This window comes from Dromiciops gliroides, chromosome 6 (assembly GCF_019393635.1).
Source record: "Dromiciops gliroides isolate mDroGli1 chromosome 6, mDroGli1.pri, whole genome shotgun sequence".
Lineage (NCBI taxonomy): Eukaryota > Metazoa > Chordata > Mammalia > Microbiotheria > Microbiotheriidae > Dromiciops > Dromiciops gliroides.
The window spans coordinates 86,833,733-86,859,033 of record NC_057866.1 but is presented as its reverse complement, the minus strand read 5'-3'; the positions used below and the strand labels follow the sequence as shown (position 1 = coordinate 86,859,033).

Here is a 25,301-nt window from a genome sequence, read left to right as displayed (position 1 = left end):
CATGCCAATGTGGTTCCCTGGGAGAAAAAAATGATACTGTTGCTAGGAGTAACTAATCTATTTAAAAATAAAAGGTGGAGGGTAAAGATTATTTATAGAAAGATTTGGATCATATTGTTGTGCACTGCTGCCATCTTTTGACTCCAGTTCCATGGACATTTGTACTACATCGCATTTTCTCCCTCAGCACAATTCATGATTCTTGGTCTAAAGAAGGTTAATTGTCCTGGGAGCATAATATATTTTTTAATCATTTGAGATGAAAATTGTTCTATAAATGTATACTTCTAATATTATGTCAGAGCTGGTATGGAGATAACAATATAAGGTCAGCCCATTTCTTTTTTAAAAAATTTAATTAAATTTTAATTTTTTCTCAATTACATGTAAAGATTTTTTTTGAGTTTCAAATTTTTCTTGTACCTTCCTTCCCCACCCCCCAGCAAGGCCAGCAAGCAACTTGCTATAGGGTATACATTACTATCATGTTAAACATATTTCCATATTAATCAGAACCAAAGGAAAAAATGCAATAAAGAATAAATAAGGACAATAACAAAAAAGCAACAACAAAAGTGAAAATATTATGCTTCAGCCTGCATTCAAACTCCATGGTTCCTTATTTTTTTGCATGTCATTGAAGGTTAAGTGACTTGCTCAGGTTCACACAGCTAGTAAGTGTCAATGTCTGAGGCCGGATTTAAACTCAGATCATCCTAAATCCAGAGCTGGTGCTTTATCCACTGTGCCACCTAGTTGCTCCACCACCCTAAGTCTTTTTCTCAATGTGGAGAGCATTTTGTACTGTAAGTCTTTTGGCATTGTTTTGGATCATTGTATTGCTGAGAAGAGTTAAGTCTGTCACAGTTGATCATCACATAATGTTTTTGATACTGTGTATAACGTTCTCTTGGTTCTGCTCATTTCACTCAGCATCAATTCATGTAAGTCTTTCAAGGTTTTTTGGAAATACATTTGCTTATCAATTCTTACAACACAATATTATTCCATTACATTCATATACCACAACTTGTTTAGCCCCAATTGATGGGAATCCCCTGAATTTCCAGTTCTTTGCTATCACAAAAAGAGCAGCTACAAATATTTTTGTACATGGGTATCCTTTTCCCTTTTTTATGTTCTCTTTGGCATAAAGACCTAATAGTGGTAATCCTGGGTCAAAGAGTATGCATAGTTTTAAAGCCTTTTGGGCATGGTTCCAAATCATTCTCCAGAATGGTTGGATCAATTGACAGTTCCACCAACAGTGAATTAGTGTTTCAATTTTCCCACATCTTCTGCAACATTTATCATTTTCCTTGTTTTTGTCATATTATTCAATGGAATGAGTGTGAGGTGGTATCTCAGAGAAGTTTTAATTTGTATTTCTCTAATCAGTAGTGATTGAGATCATTTTTATATGACTATATATAGTTTTAATTTCATAATCTAAAAACTGTTCATCCTTTGACTATTTCTTTTATTGGCTATGACTTACATTTTTTATCTAATTGATTCATTTCTCTATATATTTTAGATATGAGGCCTTTATCAGTAACACTGTCTGTGGAGGTAGAGCCAAGATGGCAGAGGACAGGCTGTGACTCCCCCAATCCCCTGATAAACCTGTCCACTCCCTCCAAAATAATGCCATAAGACAATTCCTGGAGCAGCCTAACCCACATATGAACAAAGGGAGACTTTTCCAGCCAAAGACAGCAAGTGGGATCACCTACTGTGCAGACTAAGAGAGGAGTTCAGCACATGGTGCATACCCAGTCCAGACAGACTGCACCTCCAGGGTCTTTGAGTCTTTGGTGCCAGTGGTGACTTCTGAGGCTCTGCTTACAGACCAGTGAGGGGGTTTGGCGGTTGGCTGGGGTGAAGTGGCTGTGATCTCTGGTGGAGTTGGGACAAAGCACCCTGCTTCTTAACCAGTGGGCCAAATCAAGTGGTGGTGGTCCAGTGGGGGAAGGGCATAGGCATGCCAAGGTTTTGACCACAGAGAATCAGATTTCAATCAGACATCTACTTCCAAGTTGAGATGAGGAATAAGAGAAAGCAGTGGAGAACAGAAAGCTTCCTTGGGAGAAAGACAGATGAGAATATGCCCAAAATCCAATGCTTACAATATAAATTGGTTTCAGATTCTGTAAACACTGAAAAAAGACTTTGAAGAGAAGGTAGGAGAGACAGAAGGAAGATTTAAAGAGGTGGAGGAAAGAATGGAAAGAGAAATGAGAGAGATGCAAGAGAGTCATAAGAAAAAAGTCAATAGCTTGGGGGGCAGCTAGGTGGTGCAGTGGATAAAGCATCAGCCCTGGATTCAGGAGGACCTGAGTTCAAAGCTGATCTCAGACACTTGACACTTACTAGCTGTGTGACCCTGGGCAAGTCATTTAGCCCTCATTGCCCTGAAAAAAAAAGTCAACAACTTAAAAAGCCAAATGGAAAAGGACGAAAAAAAAGCTCTGAATAAAATAATTGCCTAAGAATTAGGATTGAACAAATGGAAGCTAGTGACTTTATGAGAAACCAAGACACAGTAAAGCAAATACAAATGAATAAAAAAAACATAGGGCAACATGAAATATCTCCTTGGAAAAACAGCTGACCTAGAAAATAGGTTCAGGAGAGATAATTTGAAAATCATTGGACTACCTGAAATCCATGATCAAAATAAGAGTTTAGATGTCATCTCCTAAGATATTGTCAGGGAAAATTGTCCTGATATTCTAGAAGCAGAAGGTAAAATAGATATTGAAAGAATCCACCAATCACGTCCTGAAAGAGATCCCAAAAGGAAAACCTCCAGGAATATTATAGCCAAATTCCAGAGATCCCAAATCAAGGAGAAAATAATACAAGCAGCTAAAAAAAAGGAATTCAAGTACTATGGAGCTACAGAGAAGATAACACAAGATCTAGCAGCATCTACATTAAAGGACTGGAGGGCATGGAATATGATGTTCCAGAGGGCAAAGGAACTGGGACTACAGCCAAAAATCACCTACCCAGCAAAACTGTGTATAATCTTTCAGGGGAAAAAATGGGACTTCAAGGAAAAGGAGGATTTTCAGGCATTTGTGATGAAAGGACCTGAACTAAATAGCAAATTTGACTTTAAAATACAAGACCATAGAGAAGCATAAAAAGGTAAATAAGAAAAAGAAATCATGAGGTATATTAAAAGATTAAACTGTTTATATTCCTACATGGAAGGATAATACTTCTAACTCATAAGAAATTTCTCAGTATTAGGGCAGCTGAAAGGGATATATTTATACAAAGGTGCAAATTGAACATGAAGGGATAATATCTGTAAAGCATTTATTTTTTGTTTATCCTTGTTTTTGTGGGGCAGGCAGGGTGGGATGGCTTATGTCTGGGGCCAGATATGGGCTCGGGGCCTCCTGGGTCCAGGGTTGGTGCTTTGTCCACTGTGTCACCTAGTTGACCCATGATGACATCTTTAAAATAAAGTTAAGGGGTAAGAGAAATGCACTGGAAGAAAGGGAAAGGGAGATGTGGACTAGGGAAAAGTAGCTGACATAAAAATAATAAGAAAACTTTATGGAGTGCAGGGGAAGATGGGGAAGGAGTGGGGGAGTGAGTGAATCTTACTATCATCAGAATTTTCTCAAAGAGGGAATAATATACATATTCAAGTGGGTATAGTAATATATTGTGCCCTGAGGGAAAGTGGGAGGGGAAGGAGATAGGGCTGGGGTGGGGGGCAAAGGAAGGGCAGATTGGTGGAGGGGGCAGTAAAAAGCAAAACACTTTCTAGTAGGGATAGTGTGAAAGAAGATAGAAAATAGAGCAGATATCAAGGGGAGGAAATAAGATGGAGGGTAATATAGTTAGCAACAGTAGTTGTGAAAGAAATGACGAGTGAGATGATATCAGAAGGATGTATGAAAAATGCCATCAACAGAGGAAGAACTGATGGTATATGAATACAGATTGAAGTATAATTTTATTTCTTAGCTCCCCTTTCTAAAGTTATTTTGTCTATTTCCTTTCACAACATGATTAATGAAAAGATGTTTTGCATAACTGCACATGTATGACTTATATTGAATTGCTTGATTTAATAGGGAGGGTCAAGGAGGGAGGGAGGAAGAGTTTTTAAAAAATCAATGTGAAAGGTAATGATGAGCAGGAGAAGTTTGGAGAAACCTAGAAGGACTTACATGAATTGATGCTGAATGAGAGGAGCAGGACCAGGAGAAAATTTTACACAGTAACAGCAACATTGTGTGATGAACAATGGTGATAGACTTGGCTCTTTTTAGCAATGCAATGATTCAAAACAATTTCAAAGAAACACTGTCTAAAAATTGTTTCCCAGATTTCTGCTTTCCTTCTAATCTTGTTTGCATTTGTTTTGTTTGTGCAAACCCTTTTTAGTTTAATATAGTCAAAATTATCCACTCTGTATTTCATAACATTCTCTATCTCATCTTTGGTCATAAATTCTTCCCCTCTCCATAATTAGTCCTTCCTTTTCTAATTTGCCTATGGTATCACCCTTTATGTATAGACTTTGTACCCATTTTTACTTTACTTTGATGTATGGTGTAAGATGTTGGTCTGTGCCTAATTTCTGCCATACTATTTTCCAATTTTCCCAGCAGTTTTCCCATAGAGTTCTTATACTTGAGGCTAGAGTCTTTGGGTTTATCAAACAGGAGATTGCTATATTCATTTACTGCTGTGTTTTGTGTACCTAACCTTTTCTACCGATCATCCTTTCTATTTCATAGTGAGTACCAAATACTTTTGATTATTGTGGTTTTATAATATAGTTTTAGATCTGATACAGCTAGGCCACCTTCCTTTGCATTTTTTCATTAATGCTCTTGATATTTTTTACCTTTTGTTCTTTTTTGTTTCTTTCTTTTTGCAAGGCAATGAGAGTTATGTGACTTGACCAGGGTCACACAGCTAGTAAGTGTCAAGTGTCTGAGGCCAGATTTGAATTCAGGTCCTCCTGAATCGAGGGCCAGTGCTTTATCCACTCTGCCACCTAGCTGCTCCACTTTTTGTTCTTTCATATGAATTTGTTATTGTTTTTTCTAGCTCCATGAAATAATTTTTTGGTGGTTTGATTTGTATGGCACTGAATATGTAAGTAATTTTGGTGGAATTTTTATCATATTAGCACAGCCTACCCATGAGCAATTTATATTTTTCCATTTATTGAGATCTGATTTTATTTGTGTGAAAAGTGTTTTGTAATTGTGTTCATGTAGTTCCTGTGTTTCTCTTGGCTGGTAGACTCCCAAGTATTTTACATTGTCTACAGTTATTTTAAATAGGATTTCTCTTTCTATCTCTTGCTGTGGGACTTTCTTGGTCATATATAGAAATGCTGATCATTTTTGTGGGTTTATTTTGTATACTGCAACTTTGCTAAAGTCATTAATTTTTTCAATTAGTTTTTTGGTTGATTCTTTAGAATTTTCTAAGTATATTATCAAATCATCTGCAAAGAGTGATAGTTTTGTCATTCCTTGCCAATTCTAATTCTTTCAATTTCTTTTTCTTCTTTTATTGCTAAGGTTAACATTTCTAGTACAATTTTGAAAAATAGAGGAGATAATAGGCATCCCTGTTTCACCCCTGATCTTATTGGGAATGCCTCTAACTTATCCCCATTACATACAATGCTTGCTGATGACTTAAGATAGATACTGTTTATCATCTTAAGAAAAGCTCCCTTTATTCCTATGCTCTTTAGTGTTTTTAATAGGAATGGGTACTGTATTTTGTCAAAAGCTTTTTCTGTATCTATTTAGATAATCATATGATTTGGGGTAGTTTTTGTTATTGATGTGGTTGATTATGTTGATAGTTTTCCTAATATTGTACCAGACCTAAAATCCTAGAATAAATCCCACCTGGTCACAATGTATTATTCTGCTGATAAATTGCTAACATTCTATTTAGAATTTTTGCATCAATATTCATTAGAGGGATTGGTGTATAATTTTATTTCTCTGTTTCTGTTCTTCCTGGTTTAGGTAGCAGCACCATTTTTGTCTCATAGAAATAATTTGGTAGGATACCCCCTTCACCTATTTTTACAAATAGTTTGTATAGTATTGGAATTAATTCTTCTTTAAATGTTTGGTAGAATTCACTTGTAAACCCATATGGCCCTGGAGATTCCCTCCCCCCTCCCTCCGCACCCCAGCAGAGCAATGAGGGTTAAATGACCTGCTCACGTCACACAGCTAGTAAGTGTCAAGTGTCTGAGGCCAAATTTGAACTCAGTTCCTTCTGAATCCAGGACCAGTGCTTTAGCCACTGTGCCACCTAGCTGCCCCTGAGATTTTTTTTCTTAGGGAGTTCATTGATGGCTTGTTCAATTCTTTTTTCTAAAAGGGGTTTATTTAAGGATTTTATTTCCTCTTCTGTTAATCTGGGCAGTTTATATTTTTGTAAATATACAACCATTTTATTTAGATTGTCAAATTTATTGATAAAGTCTCCAATTTCATTGAATGACATCTTTTCACCTGAAAGATTATGATTAATTTTGCTTGGTAGCACATTCTTCATTGTAATCCCAGTTCATTTGCCTTCCAGAATATCATATTCCAAGTCCTCTGATCCTTTAATGTTGAAGCTGCCATGTCCTATGTAATTCTTATTGTTGCTCTTTGGTATTTAAATTGTTTCTTTCTGGCTGTTTGCTGTATTTTCAACTTCACTTGATAGTTCTAGAATTTAGCTATGATATTCCTTGACATTTTATTTTTGGGTCTCTTTCAGGAGGTGATCTGTGGATTCTTTCAACGACTATATTTTCCTCTGGTTGTAAGTTCTCTTTAAAAATGTCGTGAAATATGCTGTCTAGGCTCTTTTTTGTATCCTAGTCCTCAGGTAGTCTAATTATTCTTATATTATCCGTCCTAGATCTATTTTCCAGGTCTGCTGTTTTTTTGAATAGGTATTTTACATTTTCCTCTACTTTTATATCTTTTGGTTCTGCTTTACCTCTTCCTGTTGTTTCATTGAGACATTAGCTTCCATCTGCTCAATTCTGATTCTTAGGGAATTATTTTCCTTTTCCAATTTTCCAATTGTATTTTTAAGGCATTATTTTCTTTGTTGAATCTATTGATTTTCTCTTGCATGACTCTCAATTCTTTCCCAAAATTTTCTTCTACCTCTCTTGTTGGGTTTATAAAATCTTTCTGATCTCTTCCAGGAGGGCTTTTTGGTCTTGAGACCAATTCTTCTTCCCGTTTAATGCTTCATATGTGGGAGTTTTGTTATTGTTTTCTTCCTCTGAGTTTATGTTTTGATCCTCCTTCTCACCACAGTAACTGTCAATGATGAGGGTTCTTTTTTGTTTCTTATTCATATTTTTATTCTTATTTTAGCCTCTTTTGTGCCTTTTAAGTTTGAGTTATGCTCCTGGGGTACACTGTGCACTCTCTGGGCCTTTTTTTTTTTTTTTTTTTTGCTGGGGCCTGGGGTCTGAATCAACAGCTTTCTGCTTTCAGGATTCAGCCGCTTGCAGCTTTTCACTGCACTGAAGTGATCCAGCTTAGTTGGGCCTGTTGGGTAGCTGATGCCCCAGTTTGCATATTCCCTTCTGTATTGGGGTTGAGAGCCTCAGAACTGTCCTGCTGTGCCACTGGCTTGCTATACTAGGATCACGGGTCCTCAGCTGTTGATCTGTACTGTGACTAAGAGCCTTTTGCCTGCTTCCCCCGAAATCTCCTCTGCTGAGCTGTGCTCTCCTTTTACCCAGATGAAAGAGACCTTTCCTGAAGATCTTCTAGGTTATCTTCAGTAGGAAGATTGTTTCACTCCAGTGTTTTTGCAGGTTTTACAGGTCCAGAAGCTGTTGAGAGGTTTCATTTAATGTTGTTTCTGAGGGAAATTTGGGAGAGCTCAGGCAGCTTCCTGGTTTCACTCCACCTCCAGAATTTTGATCAGCCTATTTCTTGACCAGAAAAGTTTGGCAGCATTCTCAAAAATAATAGCAAAATGAAATCTAACCTTGAACCACGATATAAATGACTACATTTGCTTAGAAACTATTCATATTCAGATTAATCAGTTTTGACAAATAAAGTATCTAAGTATCTGGTGTTAGATTGGTTTTTGAAATTGACTTGTAGCTTCTTTTTTTTTTTAACATATAATCTACTTCCAGAGGTTCCACTAGTCTTTATTACCAATTTATTTAATCTAGTATTTAGCATGAATTTTTCTCATATGTCTGCATCATTATATTTCTGCATTTGTATTGAACCTCATTAAGGTGATCAAACTATTGGTCTAGTTTCTCTTGCAGTACAGTAAGTATCCCTAATGGTAAACAGCTAAGCCATCATTACAAACCAAAACAAAATAGGTTTTCCATGGCTATGCAGAATCTTTAGTTTTCTAGCAAGGAAGGAGTTATCAGGCCAATGCAGCAGTTTTCTTTGATTCCAAATTAATACATTAGCTTGTGATAACAGAATTCAAACTGACAGAACCGAGAACCAATATAATGTAAATTACTCCAAAGGTTCAGAGCAATGGGGCATGTTTCTTGCTTATCTCTGATTTCCATAAACCTGGCAAGAGTCTTTGAAGTGGTGAATTATGACTGGGGATTGGAACTCTTCTGAGAAATTCATCATCTCAAAGGAGGCCTCTTGGATGATCAAATGCATCAATGAATTGGGTATGGTTTTGTAGATCCAACTTGGTTTTTTTTTTTTAGATAAACCAGAAAAGTGAAAGAACTAAAGAACCATGTCATATGAAGCTCACGAGAAGGAATTGGGGATGTTTAGATGGGAGAAGAGAAGGCTTGAGGGAGACACTATAATAATTTTCAAATTTTTGGAGGGCTGCCATGTTGTTCTCTAAAGTGCCAGAAGGCAAAACCAGGACAGATGGATGGAAGTCAGGGAGTCAAAAGTTGGCTCAAGTTGAAAAACTTCCTAAGAGAGCTGCCCAGTGATAAAATGGGTTGCTTTGGGAGAGAGTGACTTTTCCATCATTGGACTTGTTCAGATCCTGGATGACCACTTTGCAGAACTGTTATGGAGGAGATTCATGTTGTAGGTAGGCCTTGAACTAGATTACCTTCAAGGTCCTTCTGTCTCTAAAATCCAAGAATTTGGTGGGTCTGGTTTTTTTGTTTGTTTGAAAAAAAATCCTGGAGGCTACAAGCTTTATCTTTAGCTCCATTAAAAGTTTGAAGATTTTAGAGATAAGTTTTAGCTAAATAAACTACAGATTACTCTGAAGATCTCAGAATAAGTTTTGCTATATTTTTATGGAAACTAATAAAGATTATGCTAGAAGCTGAGTGGCACAGTGGATAGTCTAGTTATGTTCCTGGGTTCAAATCAAACCTCAGACACTTCCTAGCTATGTGACCCTGGGCAAGTCACTTAACTCTGTTTGCCTCAGTTTCCTCATCTGTAAAATGAGATGGAGAAGGAAATGGCAGACCATTCCAGTAAGTTTACCAAGATGGGGGCAGCTAAGTGGTGCGGTGGATAAAGAACCAGCCCTGGATTCATAAGGACCTGAGTTCAAATGTGGCCTCAGACACTTGGCACTTACTAGTTGTGTGACCCTGGGCAAGTCACTTAACCCTCATTGCCCTAAAAAAAAAAAGTTTGCCCCAAACACCCAAATGGGGTCACAAAGAGTTGGACACAACCAAAATGAGTAAACAACAACACTATAAAGTATTCTTATCTGTTCATGAAAGATAATCTGGTCAGAATTTACTTGACAGAATATTTTAACTGTCATTCCAATTACAAAGTATATGTCAGAATAATGAAAGTGCATCTTATTTTAAAATACTGCTGTTTTCTCAAATATTCTAAAAAAATATATATGTATATGTTTTAAAATTACTGCATGGAAGTTACAATAGTCCCCTTTCTAGGGACTATTGATAGTTATGATGCTATATATAGTTAATATTATTTTACTTAAACTTTGTGACATAATCTGTTCTAAATCTAACCTTCCATTCTGCAAATACTAGGAATTTAATGCTTCTAAAGATTAATTATATTGAAATGTGTAGTTCAAAATTAAGTGTATTCCACAATTCAGTTGATAATAGATACATACAGAAAGGAAGAGGAAGAGAAGATGGAAGGAGGGAGTGAAGAAGAGAGAAGAGATATGGGGGAAAAAAGAAATTAACTTTTGGTCTGGACCTGTGATTTTCTAAAGAAATTCCCAGTGTACAAATTCTCTCTCCACTAATGTAGACTGGCAATTCCCATCATTTATAGTCTCATAGTCTTTTTCTGGTCTTCCCATAATGTACAGTGTTACAGTTCTAGTTAGAGTCTCCAGTTGCCTAGAGCGCAGAGAAATTGAGTGATGTGTTCATGGCGACACTTAATATGTCCTGCATAGTACTTGACCCTAGATCTTCTTCACATCAAGCGTGGTTCTCCAGCTACTATGCCATACTGCCCTGAATGCAAGTTGTACCCAAAGATTTATTGGAAAGAGAAACAAGATCTGTTCTTCACAATTTCATATTAACAAAGGAATATATTGATTACATAAAAGAAGAGATTATTTGATAGCTTATAGGGAGTTGTTGTTGTTTTTTTTTTTTACCTTGGAGGAAAGATGCCTATTAAGGTCTCTTCCAGCCTCAAAATTCTATATTCTGCATTTTAAGGTCTATTTAATTTATAAAGGAGGAGAAGTAATAATATGGGCATGTTTAATCTACTATCAATATTCAAACAGAAAATTTAAGATAAAGTTTGTATTTAAAATTTAATTTTTAAGATAAACTTTAAGATTAAATTATAATTATATATGCCCAACTTCTCTTAATTAGTTGGAGTTCGGGGGGGGGTTCATTGTTAAAAGGTTGGGAATCCATTTTCATGCCCTGAGTCCTGATTTAAAATAATAATAATAATAATAATAATAATTTTATTACAGTGATTTTAAACTATGATAAAGCTTGGGATAGTGAAGAAAAAAACAACAGGTCATGGAGTCAAATAATCTGGCTTCAAGTTCCAACTCTAGCACTTACTAGCCAAGTGACCATGGGCAAGTCTTTCCTTTTTCAGAGTCTCAGTTTCCTCATTTGTAAAATGGGGATGATAATATTTCCACTATTTGATAGCACTTTTTTGAGAAAAATGTTATTAAAATTTGATCTAGTGGTAGCTGCGTGGCACAGTGGATAAAGCACTGGCCCTGGATTCAGGAGGACCTGAGTTCAAATCTGACCTCAGATAGTTGACACTAGTTGTGTGACCTTGGGCAAGTCACTTAACCCTCATTGCCCCACAAAACAAAACAAAACAAAATGTGATCTACTATTTTTGTCCTATTTTGTACTATTTAATATACAAAGTGAAAAATGTCTTGATTCTCTACAAATCCTGTTCTCCAAACATCTTTGACATTTGGTTGTTTAACAGAGTGATTTTGAATGCTTTTAAAGTTGGTCACTCTCTTAATATATATCTAGTGTTTTAAAAATAACGCAGTTGTGTGTGAGTGTATTATAATCTGGCTCTTAAGGTTGTTTTCAAGGTAGAGCCTAGTATAGTCCATTAAATATAGTGCAATGTTTGTTGGACAACTGGACAAATTCCAAATAGCAAGGAAAAATTGGATTCAGATGTTTCTTCTGACAAATACTGGGTGTGTGATCTTGAACAATCTCCCAGTGCTCTAGTAACTAAGACTGCATTGGAAGGAGCTATCACTTCCAAGAGTTCTCAATACCAATTAAATCAAAGATCCAGTCCTGAACCAGTCCCTACCCTTGTTAAAAATGAGAAGCTAAAAACTGATCACCTCTAAGCTTTCTTCCAATGGAAATCTAGGTGGGGCAGTGGATAGAGTGCTAGGCATGGAGTTGGGAAGACTCAATGAGTTCAAATCTGACTTCAGACACATATTAGCTGTGTGACTCTACACAAGTCACTTAACCCTGTTTGCCTCAGTTTCCTTATCAGTAAAATGAGGTGATGTAGGACATGGCAAACCACTCCAGTCCCTTTGCCAAGAAAACCCCAAATGAGGTCACAGAAAGTCAGACACAATTGAAACAACCAGACAAGGTCTCTTCCAATTGTATATGCTAGCGTACGTGCTCACTCTAATCTCTGTTTTATGCTTCTTTTCAAATCTAACATTCTGTGTTCTAAAACCCAGGTAAAGACCTTTCTCATCCAGTCAGTCAATAAACATTTATTAAGTGCCTACTATATACTAAAGTTTTTTTCTAATCCATCATAAAACTTACCCATGTAGGGCTTTGTTCCAGCCATAGAGGAAGCCTTTTCTGCTCCTTTTATTACAGTGGCGATGTTAAAGTCAGTTATGTGGACATGCCCTAAAATACAGAAACACAAATGGATGTTAACAATGTCACATCTGGATCTGATCATTGTTTGGCTGACACACAGAAAAGAAACCTTTCTGATGAGTATAATAAAACCTGCTCCCTCCACCCACTGGGAGGGCAGGGAAACATTACATTGGCTATAAAACCTTAGTTTGGAGAGTGTCCATCAGATTGGCTCAATGCCATCCTCTTTAAACTCATGTTGTATTTTATATTTCTTTTTACTAAATTTCGTATTATTAAATTCACCCCATCATTATAGTCTGTTAAAAATCTTCTTGGTTCCTGGATCTGTCATCTAATGGGTTAGTTATCCCTCTTGGTTTCATTTTATTTGCGAATTTTGTAAGGAAGCCATTTGTCATTAGTGAAATCATTGGTTCACATTATAATATGTAATTATAATAATGTAGTTATATTTATTATTAATTTAATCTAATCTAAAATTTATTTAAGCATATCCACACGTATGTATGTGTGGATATATATGTGTGGATATTCCTATATACATATATATGTGTGTGTCACACACACATACAGCATGCGCCAAGGACAGATCTTGGGAGATCAAGTTGCCTTTCAAGGTATAATTGCTATAGTGGAAAAACTAACAAGGAAACAAACAAAAAACACTGGACTTGGAATCAAGACTGGGTTTTGATTCTTAGCTATCACTTATTAGCTCTTTAGCCTGGGAAAGTGACTTATCTTCCAAAGCTTTGATTCCCTCATTTGTAAAGGCAGTGTAACTATACTCTCAACCTCACTGAGTTGTTCCAAGGAATATTCTTGCAAACCACATTGGGTTATCAATATCTATGCTATTCTTGCTTTAAGGCAGTGTGGTAAACTGGAAAGGGTATTTGAACCTAGGTTCCAAGGTCAGCTCTGACCCTCACTGACTTTATGACATTAGGCATCATTTAAAAACTTTCAGCCTCATTTTCTATTTGTTAAATGGGAATGCTAATATTTGAACAGGTTATTGCACAGGATTAGGGCTCAAAAGATCTAATTATGCTTTAACTCCACTCATTTTTTTTCAGAGAGTATCAGATATATGACCCCATTGATGGAGAAAATAACTAATGAGGAAATTCCTTCTACCAATATAGGTTAGCAGTTGTTCTCATATGAGCAGGGACTTGGCCAGGACCACAAAACCAACAGGTATAAGAGGTAAGACTTGAAGCAAGGTCTTCCTGATTCTGAGGCCAGCTGACTGTAGACAGTGCCCTGCTACTTTTTTCTATACATAAAATATATAATCGGTTTTGTTGTTGTTCAGTTGTTTTAGTCATGTATGACTATATGGGACTCCAAACAAGGATAACTGACTTACCCAGGGTCACACAACTAGAAAGTCTCTGAGGCTGTATTTGAACTTATAAAGATGAGTCTTCCTGACTCTAGGCCTGGCACTATCCATTGTACCACCCAGCTGTCCCACCTAACACATAATAAGATGTAGTATGTAATTTGTTTCATCCAAATTTTTATCACATATCCCATTTGATGCTAATAATATCAGAGAGGAAGAAGTACTATTAGCTCCATTATACAGATGAGGAAAGTAATATTCAGTAAAACAGTACAATACTGGAAAACGATCCAGACAGCCAAAGTATATTTAAAAAAGCAAATTTTATCATAGAGAAATGAACATAGTCAAGTCCTTTCTTTGATTGTTATACAAGTGCTGGTTTCATTGACTAAGAAAAATAATGTCTCTGTGCCTAGAATCACCTTTAAGCCTTTGATTGCTTTTTCTAGGAATCTTCATTTTGAAATACAAAATGAAAAAATGATGGCTTCTGAACTTAAACAAGATGAAGTGTAGAGACAATGGGAATTATACTCCATGATGCAGGCAGCTTGTCAGGCTTTTCCCCCCTCACAATACCAAGAGGTAATTGCCACTTTCCAATGGTTGAGGCACTTTCTGAGTGAACTCAGAAAGCCCCCAACTGAAATCAGTTCCACATTCCAGACAAACCAAATTTGATTACACAGAAGAGAAATGATTATGATCAAAGGATCAAGTCATGTATCTCATTGATTAAGTCAATTCTGTTGGCAAGTTAAAGTAGGGGATCTTTCTTACATAAACATGAGGCTTTTTCAACAGGAAGAAAAATCAAGGGACTCACAACTGCAGAATGGAAAGGTCCTGATACATCTGACATAGGCATTCCAGACAAAGAAAAGAATTCTCAGATGCTATCAATGACACAGCTGTCTCTGACCTTGTTCCACAGAAGCATCATTGTCTTTGATGTCCTCTGTGCCTAAGACCACAGGCAGCTGGGCAGCCCAAGACTTGTACACATTACACAGGAGAACACAAAGACAGACATATGAAAAATGCCACCCAAATAATCAGATTCCCCAGAGTGACCCTGCTCCACCAAACAGAGCTCTCTCCTGGCTCTCTAGGCTTCACCCCCTTTCCTAAAATCAGCTCTATAACCATAGCCTATGAACCAGTTTAGGAAGGATATGTGCAGAGGTGTGGGCTCACTTGTCTTTTCTTCAATAGGCAACTTCAGAATAGGAGAGAGACTGGTGCCATGCCTATTGCCAGCAGCTGTTACCTTCCCTTCTGTCAGAGCTACACTATCCTGACTTCCTAGTTATGACAATGCAAAAGCCCTTATGACCATAGTTGTTACAGCTGCTGCTTCTATTACTACTACTAGCCCCATTACTACTGCTACTAATAATCCTAACTCATGTTGTAATGTAAAAACCATCCATGTTCTTAAACTTTAAAGGATTTAATTTAGGTTTCATGAACTTGTTTTTGGGTAAAAAAATTAATAAGATGTATTTCAAAATAATTAGGTTCTTTTTCAATCCAATGTATTTTATGTTGTGCATTAACAAAGGTTATTGCCCTGCAAAAAAAAAAATAATTAAAAAAAGTTTATTCAGAGAAGGGGTGCATAGGCTGCAACAAATGGCCAGAAGAGTCCATCTCTCTCTCTCTCTCTCTCTCTCTCTCTCTCTCTCTCTCTCTCTCTCTCTCTCTCTCTCTCTCTCTCTCTCACACACACACACACACACACACACACACACACACACACACACACACACAGAGATGAAGACAGTCACAATACTCTAGTTCAAAGCTTCTTAAACTGTGGGTTGTGATCCCATATGGGGTCATGTAACTGAATGTGGGGGGGTCATGAAGAGTTTGGCAGTAAATGTTTGATTTGTATACTTATATACCCAGGCTTGCTAAAATTTCTTGGGCAAAAAATGGTTGCGATTACACTTGCAAAAAGTTTAAGAAGCCCTCCTCTAGTTTAAGGGAGAAGGGGAAGAGAATATGCCTTCATGAAGTCCCTGTCATGTGCCAGGTGCTGTGTTAAACACTTTCAAATGTTAACTCATTTGATTCTCAGAACGGCACTGGAAGGTAGGTGTAATCAGTGTCTTCATTTTACAATTGAGGAAGAAGGTTAAGTGACTTGCACAGGGTCACACAACTAGTTAGTGTCTGAGGCCAAATCTGAATGCAGGTCTTCCTGACTCCATACTCAGTGCTCTTATTTACTGCACCACCCAGCTGCCTCTACATCATTTCATTCCTCTGGGTCTTAATTTCTCCATTTGCAAAATGCATCCATAATCCCTACACTGCCTAGCTTGTAAAAATATGATGAGGAAAGAACTTTGTGAAATGTAAAGCACTTTACAAACATGAGTTATTATTAGTACATAGCATCTGCAGAATAAAATATTTTTTAAATGATTGGTAAGTAGACTTCATTAAGCAAGGCACAGACCAGGGAGGAAGACATATATATGAGGTCAACAGGGGGCTGTAGTCAGTGAAATGCCATCTAGAAAAGAACAATTCATCACCCAAAGAAGGGTGGCAAGCTTGCAGACAAAACCTAGAGCACTATTGACCATGACTAGTAACAAACTTGCTTCTGAGAAATCCATTGTCAGTGTCCCTGAAATGGTTTTGCAGAGAATCTAGTATCAGTTGTTTGGCATCTGTCCCAATTAAGCCGGCATGCCACTGATCAGGATGGGGATTACCTGGAGTCTAATTAGCCTCCTAATTCACAGCCAGAAAGGAGGGGGTGGAATGGCTTCAGGCTCTAGAGCTGGGCACTTGGATTTGAAGGAACAATTCCATTCTTCAGTCTTTCCTTCTCACCCAATTGGAAAGATGTAGAGGACACAGTGTGAAGCCTCCTTGCTCGGTACATGAAAAAGGAAGTGTTTAGTGCAAGGGATACCCCGTGAGTCAGGAAGACTTTCACTTCAGGTTTTCACTTGCTGACTTAATTGATGAGTGCTGAACTTCCCATTTCTTCCCCTTAAGTGATGTTATAAGAGTGTGGGCAGAAGAAAATCATAGCTGAGGAGTTTCCTAAGGAGCTGAAGTTGAAACTTTCACTAAAACACACAAATATGACCTGAGAGTGGGTCATATTTTCTCTATAAGCTCAAATTCAATTCAATAATTAGGAACATGGAATTAGAGCTCCAATGGCCCTTAGCAAATGTGGAATGATATAGAGAGTATTGGTTCTGGAGTCAAGGATCTCGGTTTAAATTTCACATCTGCTACTTAACCTTGGGCATTTTTCTTTCCATTTCTTGACTTCAGATTCCTCAAATGTAAAATGAGGGGTATAGGCTAAATCAGAGGTACCCACAATATTCTTGAATGCCCTGAAACTAGATTGAAATATATTTGAGAAATATTTAACAAAATAAATAAAAATACAATACAACATAGCTAACATTAATAAGTGGTTTCCTAAGTCAATATGTGGCCCACAAGGATCTTTATCTACCCTTCTATAGCCTGTTTCTATTTCAGTTTGACATATTGGAGCTAGATGGTCAACGAAGTCCATTCCAATAATGGATTTATGATTCTGACTTCCTCATGTAGCAATTAGTATTGTTGTTATTAACTTTTAAAATATTATTATCATTATTATTATTAACAACAACAGCAACAGCATGATCCAGACATTAGCAATGAATAGTTTTCCAGTTATTTAAGTTATTCTTTATGTCATTAAAGATCGATTTGGGGGGGCAGCTAGGTGGCACAGTGGATAAAGCACTGGCCCTGGATTCAGGAGTACCTGAGTTCAAATCCAGCCTCAGACATGACACTTACTAGGTATATGACCCTGGACAAGTCACTTAACCCTCATTGACCCACAAAAAAAAACAAAGAAAAGGCAACAAGATTGATTTGGAATGATGTCACTGGAAGTTCAGTGTGCATTGATTGACTTTCAGACCTTTCATGCATTTTCATAGGTTTTTTTTTTTTAAGGAGGACTTCCTTTTCGATTATTTCCTCTTGAATTCTATTATTGCTAACTAGATATGCTATTGAACTTAACAACACCATTGTCTTAATTATTCCTTTGCAGAATCTCTCAGATTTTCTAAGTTTATCAGCATGTTATCAGCAAACTCTTAATTACTATGACTTCACCAGGTTAGCCATTATGAAAAAAGTCTTGCAAAAATGGGAGTGATTACCACAAACACTCTGTGAGTGAAAAAGGTGGTTAAGAAATTGATTCAGACATGGAGGGACATAGATTCTAGTAGGGGACATTAGGAATGATAATAAAATTACAAGCTCAGTGGATGGAATAGAATGGTACTATCGAAAGCTTCATAGAAATGGCGTCACCTCATCTGGGTCTTGAAAAATTGAGAAAATGACAGTAAGCAAACACACCAACCTAGGATGAGTTTTAGATAGTAAATAGTAGGTAGAACAATTCATCTGGAAGAACAAAAGGTCAAGAATATCAAGGGAACTAATGAAAAAAATGCACAGAAAAGTAGGCTAGCTGTACCAAATCTGAAGCTTTACTATAAAGCAGCAGTCATCAAAACTATTTGGTACTGGCTAAGAAATAGAATGGTGGATCAATGGAATAGTTTAGGCACAGGAGACACCATAGTAAATGACTTTAGCAATATACTATTTGATAAACCCAAAGACTCAAGCTTCTGGGATAGGAACTCAATATTTGACAACAACTGTTGGGAAAACTGGAAGACTGTATGGCAGAAACTAGGCATAGACCAATATCTTACACCATATACTAAAATAAGGTCAAAATGAGTACATGATTTATACATAAAGGGTGATACCATAAATAAATTGGGAGAGGAAGGAATAGTTTACTTCTAAGATCTATGGAGAGAAGAATTTATGACCAAACAAGAGCTAGAAAATATTATGAAAGGCAAAATTGATTTTTTTGATTACATTAAACTGAAAAGTTTTTGTACAAATGGAAACAATGCAGCCAAAATTAGAAGGAAAGCAGAAAGCTGGGGAACATTTTTTATCGCAAGTGTTTCTGATAAATGCCTCATTTAAAAAATATATAGGGAACTAAATCAAATTTATAAGAATTTAAGTCATTCTCCAATTGAGAAATGGTCAAAGGATATGACAGGCAGTTTTCAGGTGAAGAAATCAAAGCTATTTACATATGAAAAAAAATGCTCTACATCACTATTGATTAGAGAAATGCAAATTAAATAACTCTAAGGTACCACCTCATACCTATTAGATTGGCTAATATGACAAAAGAGGGAAATAACATGCTGGAGAAGCTGTGGAAAAATTGGAACACTAATGTGTTGTTGGTAGAGTTGCAAAGTGATCCAACCATTCTGAAGAGCAATTTGGAACTATGCCCAAAGAGCTATGGGACTGAGAATACCCTTTGACACAGTAATACCTCTACTACGTCTGTATCCCAAAGAGAAAAGGGAAAAGGACACACATGTAAAAAAATAACTATAGTGTCTCACTTTGTGGTAGCAAAGATTTGGAAATTGAGGGAATGCCCAATGGCTGAACAAGGTGTGATATATGAATGTAATGGAAAATTATTGTGCTGTAAGAAATGATGAACAAAAAGATTTCAGAAAAAAAACTGGAAAGATTTAAGGGGACTGATGCTGAGTGAAGTGAGCAGAACCAGGAGATCATTGTACACAGTAACAGCAACATTGTGTGATGATCAACTGTAATAGACTTAGCTCTTCTCAGCAATACAATGATCCAAGACAATTCCAAAGAATTCATGGAAAATGTTCTCCACATCCAGAAAAAAATAACTGTAGATTCTGAATGCAGATTGAACCATACTGTTTCTGTTTTTTGTTTTTCTTTTTTGAGTTTTTTCCCTTTTATTCTGATTCTTCTTTTACAACATGACTAATGCAGAAATATGTTTAATGTGATTGTACATATATAACCAATATCAGGTTGCTTTCTTTATTCGGGAGGGGGGAGGGAAGGGAGGGAGGGAGAAAAATTTGGAACTATAAATCTTAAGAAAACAAATGTTGCAAACTATCTTTACATGTAACTGGAAAATAATAAAATGCTTTTATGATTAAAAAAAAATAGTAGGGGTGGCTATGTGGCACAGTGGATAAAGCACCGGCCCTGGATTCAGGAGTACCTGAGTTCAAATGTGGTCTCAGACATTTGACACTTACTAGCTGTGTGACCCTGGGCAAGTCACTTAACCCCCATTGCCCCACACACACAAAAAAAAAAAAAAGAAAAAGAAAAGAAAAGAAAAGAAAAGAAAAAAAAATAGTAGGTAGTGAGAGAGTATGGGCTGACATTTCTAAGGTTCAGTGTCCCGAAGTTACCTCACATAAACATGAGACCACTCTCAATGAATCAGCTTGAAGCATTGTGGATGGCTGTTCATTTTGTCAGTTGGTCATTGGAACCTGTGGGAGGTGGAGCTCTGATTGCTCCTGGAGGGTAGTTAGGTTTTCCTATCCTTTCAGAGACACTTGTTCTCTCTTTGTTAACCTCTAATATATTTTAATAAATGTTTAATATCTAAACTTTTAAACTGTTGTCCTAGTTAGCTTTCCCCACACTGGAGACAGGTGACCACACACACATTTAGTTTAACCAGTCGCAGTTTGGTAGTTGAGGGGAAGTAGTATAAAATAAGCTTGAAAGGTAACTTGGAGGCAGAATGTGGAGGGATTTGAATACCAGGCTGAAAAATTTGTATCTTTATTCCATAGACAATGGAAGGCATCAAAGTCTTTTGAGCAAAGGACTTTTGTGACCAGAATTGTTCATCATGAGAGAAATGATTGTTAATAACCAATGATTTAGGGAGATTCAGATTTCCCCTTTTTTCTTTTATTTTCATTTCAAGACTTCAGTCTCTGAAGGTTGAGCTAAACTTCTCCTCTATCCAGACTTCACCGAAGTGAGGAAACACACAAATTTTTGTGGGCTTCAGTTGAACCTGTCTTCCAAGAATATTTACAGCTGAAGTCAGGATAATAAGCAAATGTGAAATGAAACAGCTCTGCCAATCTGTCACTAGTGAAACATATTCACCAGAAATTATCATGAAACCACCTCATTTGAACTTGACCATCTCAGTACCTGAGGTATTGTGTGAAGAGGCCTTAAAGATATTTAAAAGATAAAATTGGGGAAAATAACTGGACCAGATCAAAAAAAAAGGTATCTACCTTCAAAGTTTAATAATCTTAAAAGTACATGGGGATTTAAAAATTACACATCACATTCCCACAACATTATAGGGCACAGGAAAGCACTTTAAAAAATATTATACCTATGAAGTAGGTAATTCAAACACTACTATCCCTATTTTAGAGGGGACAAGAGGTTACATGATTTGACTGAGATTAAACAAGTATTGAGTTAGACCTGAGATTATAACTCTGGTATCTTCAGATTTAGTCCAGTGTTGTGGTGTGTGTGTGTGTGTGTGTGTGTGTGTGTGTGTGTGTGTGTGTTTTAATTCTTCCACAGTGCCTCTCTTTTTCTGAGTTTCAAATAGCACCCTCTGCCCTGGCTTGTCCAGACCTAATAAATCTGATATATTAAAATTTGGTGATTTCTAACTAAAATGATTCTCTAAACAGAGGCATGTAGCCTACCTCTCACATGACTACTCCTAGAAAAAAATCTAAAAATTCCACCAGACAGAATAATGATCAATAAATCCAATGTTGAGCTACAGTAAATACCTTCATCGAAATTAGACCCACACAAAAACAGTTAGCTAGAAACTTCTGGGCAATAGGAAAAAGGGTTAGCCAGAAAAGCCAATAAGACAGAAGCACTGACCAGAGAAACCTGTAGAGTAAATAGTTCTATAGGCAGAGGCAGAGGCAGAAAACCAAAGGACTTCCTTGAGAAATCCCCAAGGTAGGCCTCTAACATAGCACTTAGCATAGACAAATCCTGGGAAGTAAAGGTCAGCACAGGAACTACCTCACCCAAAAGCACGTCAAGTAAAGGAGTCTTAGCCTGGAACAAAGTCTCAGTTCCAGAATTGAATCTGCAGATATGAGTAAATAGAAGACATTGGCCATTTTAAAGACTTCTCATAAATCCAGAAATACTGAAAAGTCCAGCCTAGATGGAGAAAAGTAACTTCACAACTGAAATCAGAGACTCAAAGGACTATATGTATAGCTGAAAGAAATACAGAGAAATAAAATGAAATAAAATCTCTAGAGGAAAGAATTACAAGGAGAACAAATAGCTGAGAATACACAATGGAAAACCTTGCCTAAGTAAAAGACTTCTTGAAAATTAGACTAGACCATATGAAAAAATCAATGAGTCCATAAGACAAGAAATATTAGTGCAAAATTTTTTAAAGAATTTAAAAATAGGAGAAAATGTAAGGCACCTGTTATCAGAAAAAGGTCAAGGAGACTAGCTTTAATATGGAGACCAGATTTAAGAATGACTAGATGCCCTGAAAATCATGATTTAAAAAATAACCTAGGTACTAATTTTGTGAAATAATATATGAAAATTACCCAGTTCAATTAGAACCAGTGGGCAAAGCAAAATAGAAAAAACAACTCACTAGTAACCTCCTGAATTATACCGCTACCTCAAAATGAAGAGTCAAAATGAAAACTCCCAGAACTATCATTTCCCAAATCCAGAGCTACCACGTCAGAGAAAACAATATTTCAAAATGTCAGAAAGAAGTCAAGAATCAAGCAACCATAGTCAGAATGACATAAGATCTGGGATATAATATTTTGAAAGGCAAATGTTATAGGCTTAAAAGGGAAAGTAACACGCTAAAATACTGAGCATAACTAACCCCAAAGAGGAAAAAGAAAAGAAAATGTAATAGAATAGAAAACTTCCCAGCATTCCTTTTGAACACACCTGAGCTGAGCAGAAACTTTGAAATTCAATCATGGTGAAGGGAAACCTAGAAATTTAAATTTGACTGATCAGTTAAGGAGAAACTGTATGATGGTGAAACACTAACATTTTAATAGGAAGAGAAGAACCAAGTATCCTTTCAGAACCTTAATTGTTCTTTCTTTTTTTAATTTAGTATTTTATTTTCCTCCAATTACATGTAAACATTTTAACATGCATTTTAAAAACGTTTGAGTTCCAAATTCTCCCCCTTCCTCCCTCCCCACCCCTTTGAAAAGGCAAACAATTTGATACAGATTATAGATGTATAGTCATGCAAAATGTTTTCATATTACTCATCTTGTCAAAGAAAACACACAAAAAAGTTAAGAGAAATAAAGTTAAAAAAGGATGCTTCACTCTATATTCAGACATCATAAGTTCTTTCTCTGGGGATGGGTAGCATTTTTCATCATAAGTTCTTCAGTTTTCTTAGATCATTGTATTTCTGAGAATTGCTAAGTGATTCACAGATGATTGTCTTACCATATTGTTGTTACTTTTTACACACCATATTTCATTTTACAACAGGTCATGTAAGTCTTTCTAGATTTCCCTGAGAGAATCCTGCTCATCATTTTTGATAGTACAATAGTATTCCAGAATAATCCCATACCACTATTTGTTCAAGCATTTCCCAGTTGAAGGGCATCCTCTCAATTTCCAATTCTTTGCCACCAGAAAAAAAGCTGCTATAAATATTTTGTACATATCAGTCCTTTTCCTTTTTCTTTTTCATCTCATTTTGGATACAAAACTAGTACTAGTATTGCTAGGTCAAAGTATATCCATGGTTTTATAGCCCTTTGGGCATAGTTCTAAATTGTTCTATACAATGGTTGAATAAGTTTACAACTCTACCAATAGTGAATTAATGTCTTATTTTTCCCACATCCCCTCTTATATTTGTCATTTTCCTCTTCTGTCCTATTAGCCAATCTAATAGGTAAGATGTAGCACCCCAGAATTGTTTTGATTTGCATCGCTCCAAACAGTAATGCATTTTAAATATTATAATATTGCTATAGATAGCTTTGATTACTTCATCTGAAAACTTCATATCTTTTGATAATGTATCAATTGGGGAATGGCTTTTATTTTTATAAATTTGAATCAATTCTCTATACATTTGAGAAATGAGGCCTTTATTAGAGAAACATTTCAAAATTTTTTCACAGTACTATTGCTAACTGTATTTCCCTCCATCCTATTTCTTCCCCCATTTATCCTACTTTCTCTCCTTTCTCCCTGTCTCTCCTCAAAAATATTTTGCTTCTGACTATCCCCTCCTCCAGTCTGTTCACCCTTGTATTGTTCCCCTCCCCTTCTCTTATCTCCTTCCCCTCCTAATTTTCGTGCAGGGTAAGATAGATGTCTATACCCAATTGAGAGTGTATGTTACTCCCCCTGAGTAAAAGAACCATAATGTTTTCAAAGGGCATTGAGGGAGTAAATAATAAATAAGATAATAAATAATACAATAATAATAAATATGAAAAACAATAAATGGCCATAAATGTATTGTTCTGAATGGTTTTAAGAGCAGAAAGAAAGAAAGGGATGTAAAAGGGATACAGTAGTGCAGAAAGGGGGGAAATGAAATGGAATAGAATATTTTTCATAATTGGATTTCAAGAGAAGTGTATATACACATGGAAGGAAGGTTGAAGAGAACAGGCACAAGAGATGAACTTCACTCTTACTTAAAACAGACTAAGGAAGGGTGAAAACACATACATGGACACGCATACATGGACAAAATTTGGTGTAGAAATGTATCAATCACAACAGGAAAACAGGTGGGGGTGGGGAGAATTGGGCTTAAGGGGGGGGAAGACTGGAGAGGCAATTGTGGCAAATTTCCAACTTTGGATGCTGGACCCTAAAGTACTCAACACAGGGCCTGGTACATAGTAGGCACTTAATAAATGTTTATTGACTGACTAAAAGAAAAGGTAAACCCCAGTGATGTGGATCTGGGCAAAGGGGCAGCACAATAGAATAAGACCTCCTTCCATTAGAAACCAGTACTGTTGATAATCTTACTTCCCATTTACCACTTTTGTCTTCTTTGGGATTTTTTTGTTTTGTTTTTGTTTTGTTTTGTTTTAAGTGAGGCAATCAGGGTTAAGTGACTTGCCCAAAGTCACACAGCTAGTAAGTGTTAAGTGTCTGAGGCTGGATTTGAACTCAGGTACTCCTGACTCCAGGGCCGGTGCTCTATCCACTGCGCCACCTAGCTGCCCCCACTTTTGTCTTCTTTGTAAAGATGGAGTGAGAGCAGTGGAGAGCTAGGAGATAAAGAATAACCAGGAAAAACAAATCTTTGGCACATTTCTCTATATAAATGTAAGATATTATTAACTGATTTCAATTCAGATTCTATTCTTTTTGTTTGGTTTTATTTTTGTTTTGTTTTGTTTTTTGCTGGGCAATGAGGGTTAAGTGACTTGCCCAGGGTCACATAGCTAGTAAGTGTCAAGTGTCAGATTTGAACTCAGGTCCTCCTGAATCCAAGGCTGGTGCTTTATCCACTACACCACCTACCTTCCCCCCAGATTCGATTCTACAAACATTTATTGAATGCCTGCTATGAAAGTATGAAATAATAGAAATAGCAATAGGCCTAGAGTCAGGAGACATGAATGT

The 25,301-nt window shown here is 36.6% G+C and overlaps 1 protein-coding gene across 1 annotated transcript in view; it reads right to left on the bottom strand.

Moving 5' to 3' along the window:
* STK32B (serine/threonine kinase 32B) overlaps positions 1–25,301 on the bottom strand; it is a 373,335-nt gene that overhangs the window by 51,130 nt on the left and 296,904 nt on the right. Inside the window, exon 6 of the mRNA XM_043971280.1 lies at positions 12,281–12,370. Within this exon, the coding sequence (XP_043827215.1) occupies positions 12,281–12,370 (90 nt within the window). The remainder of the gene's footprint in view (positions 1–12,280; positions 12,371–25,301) is intronic.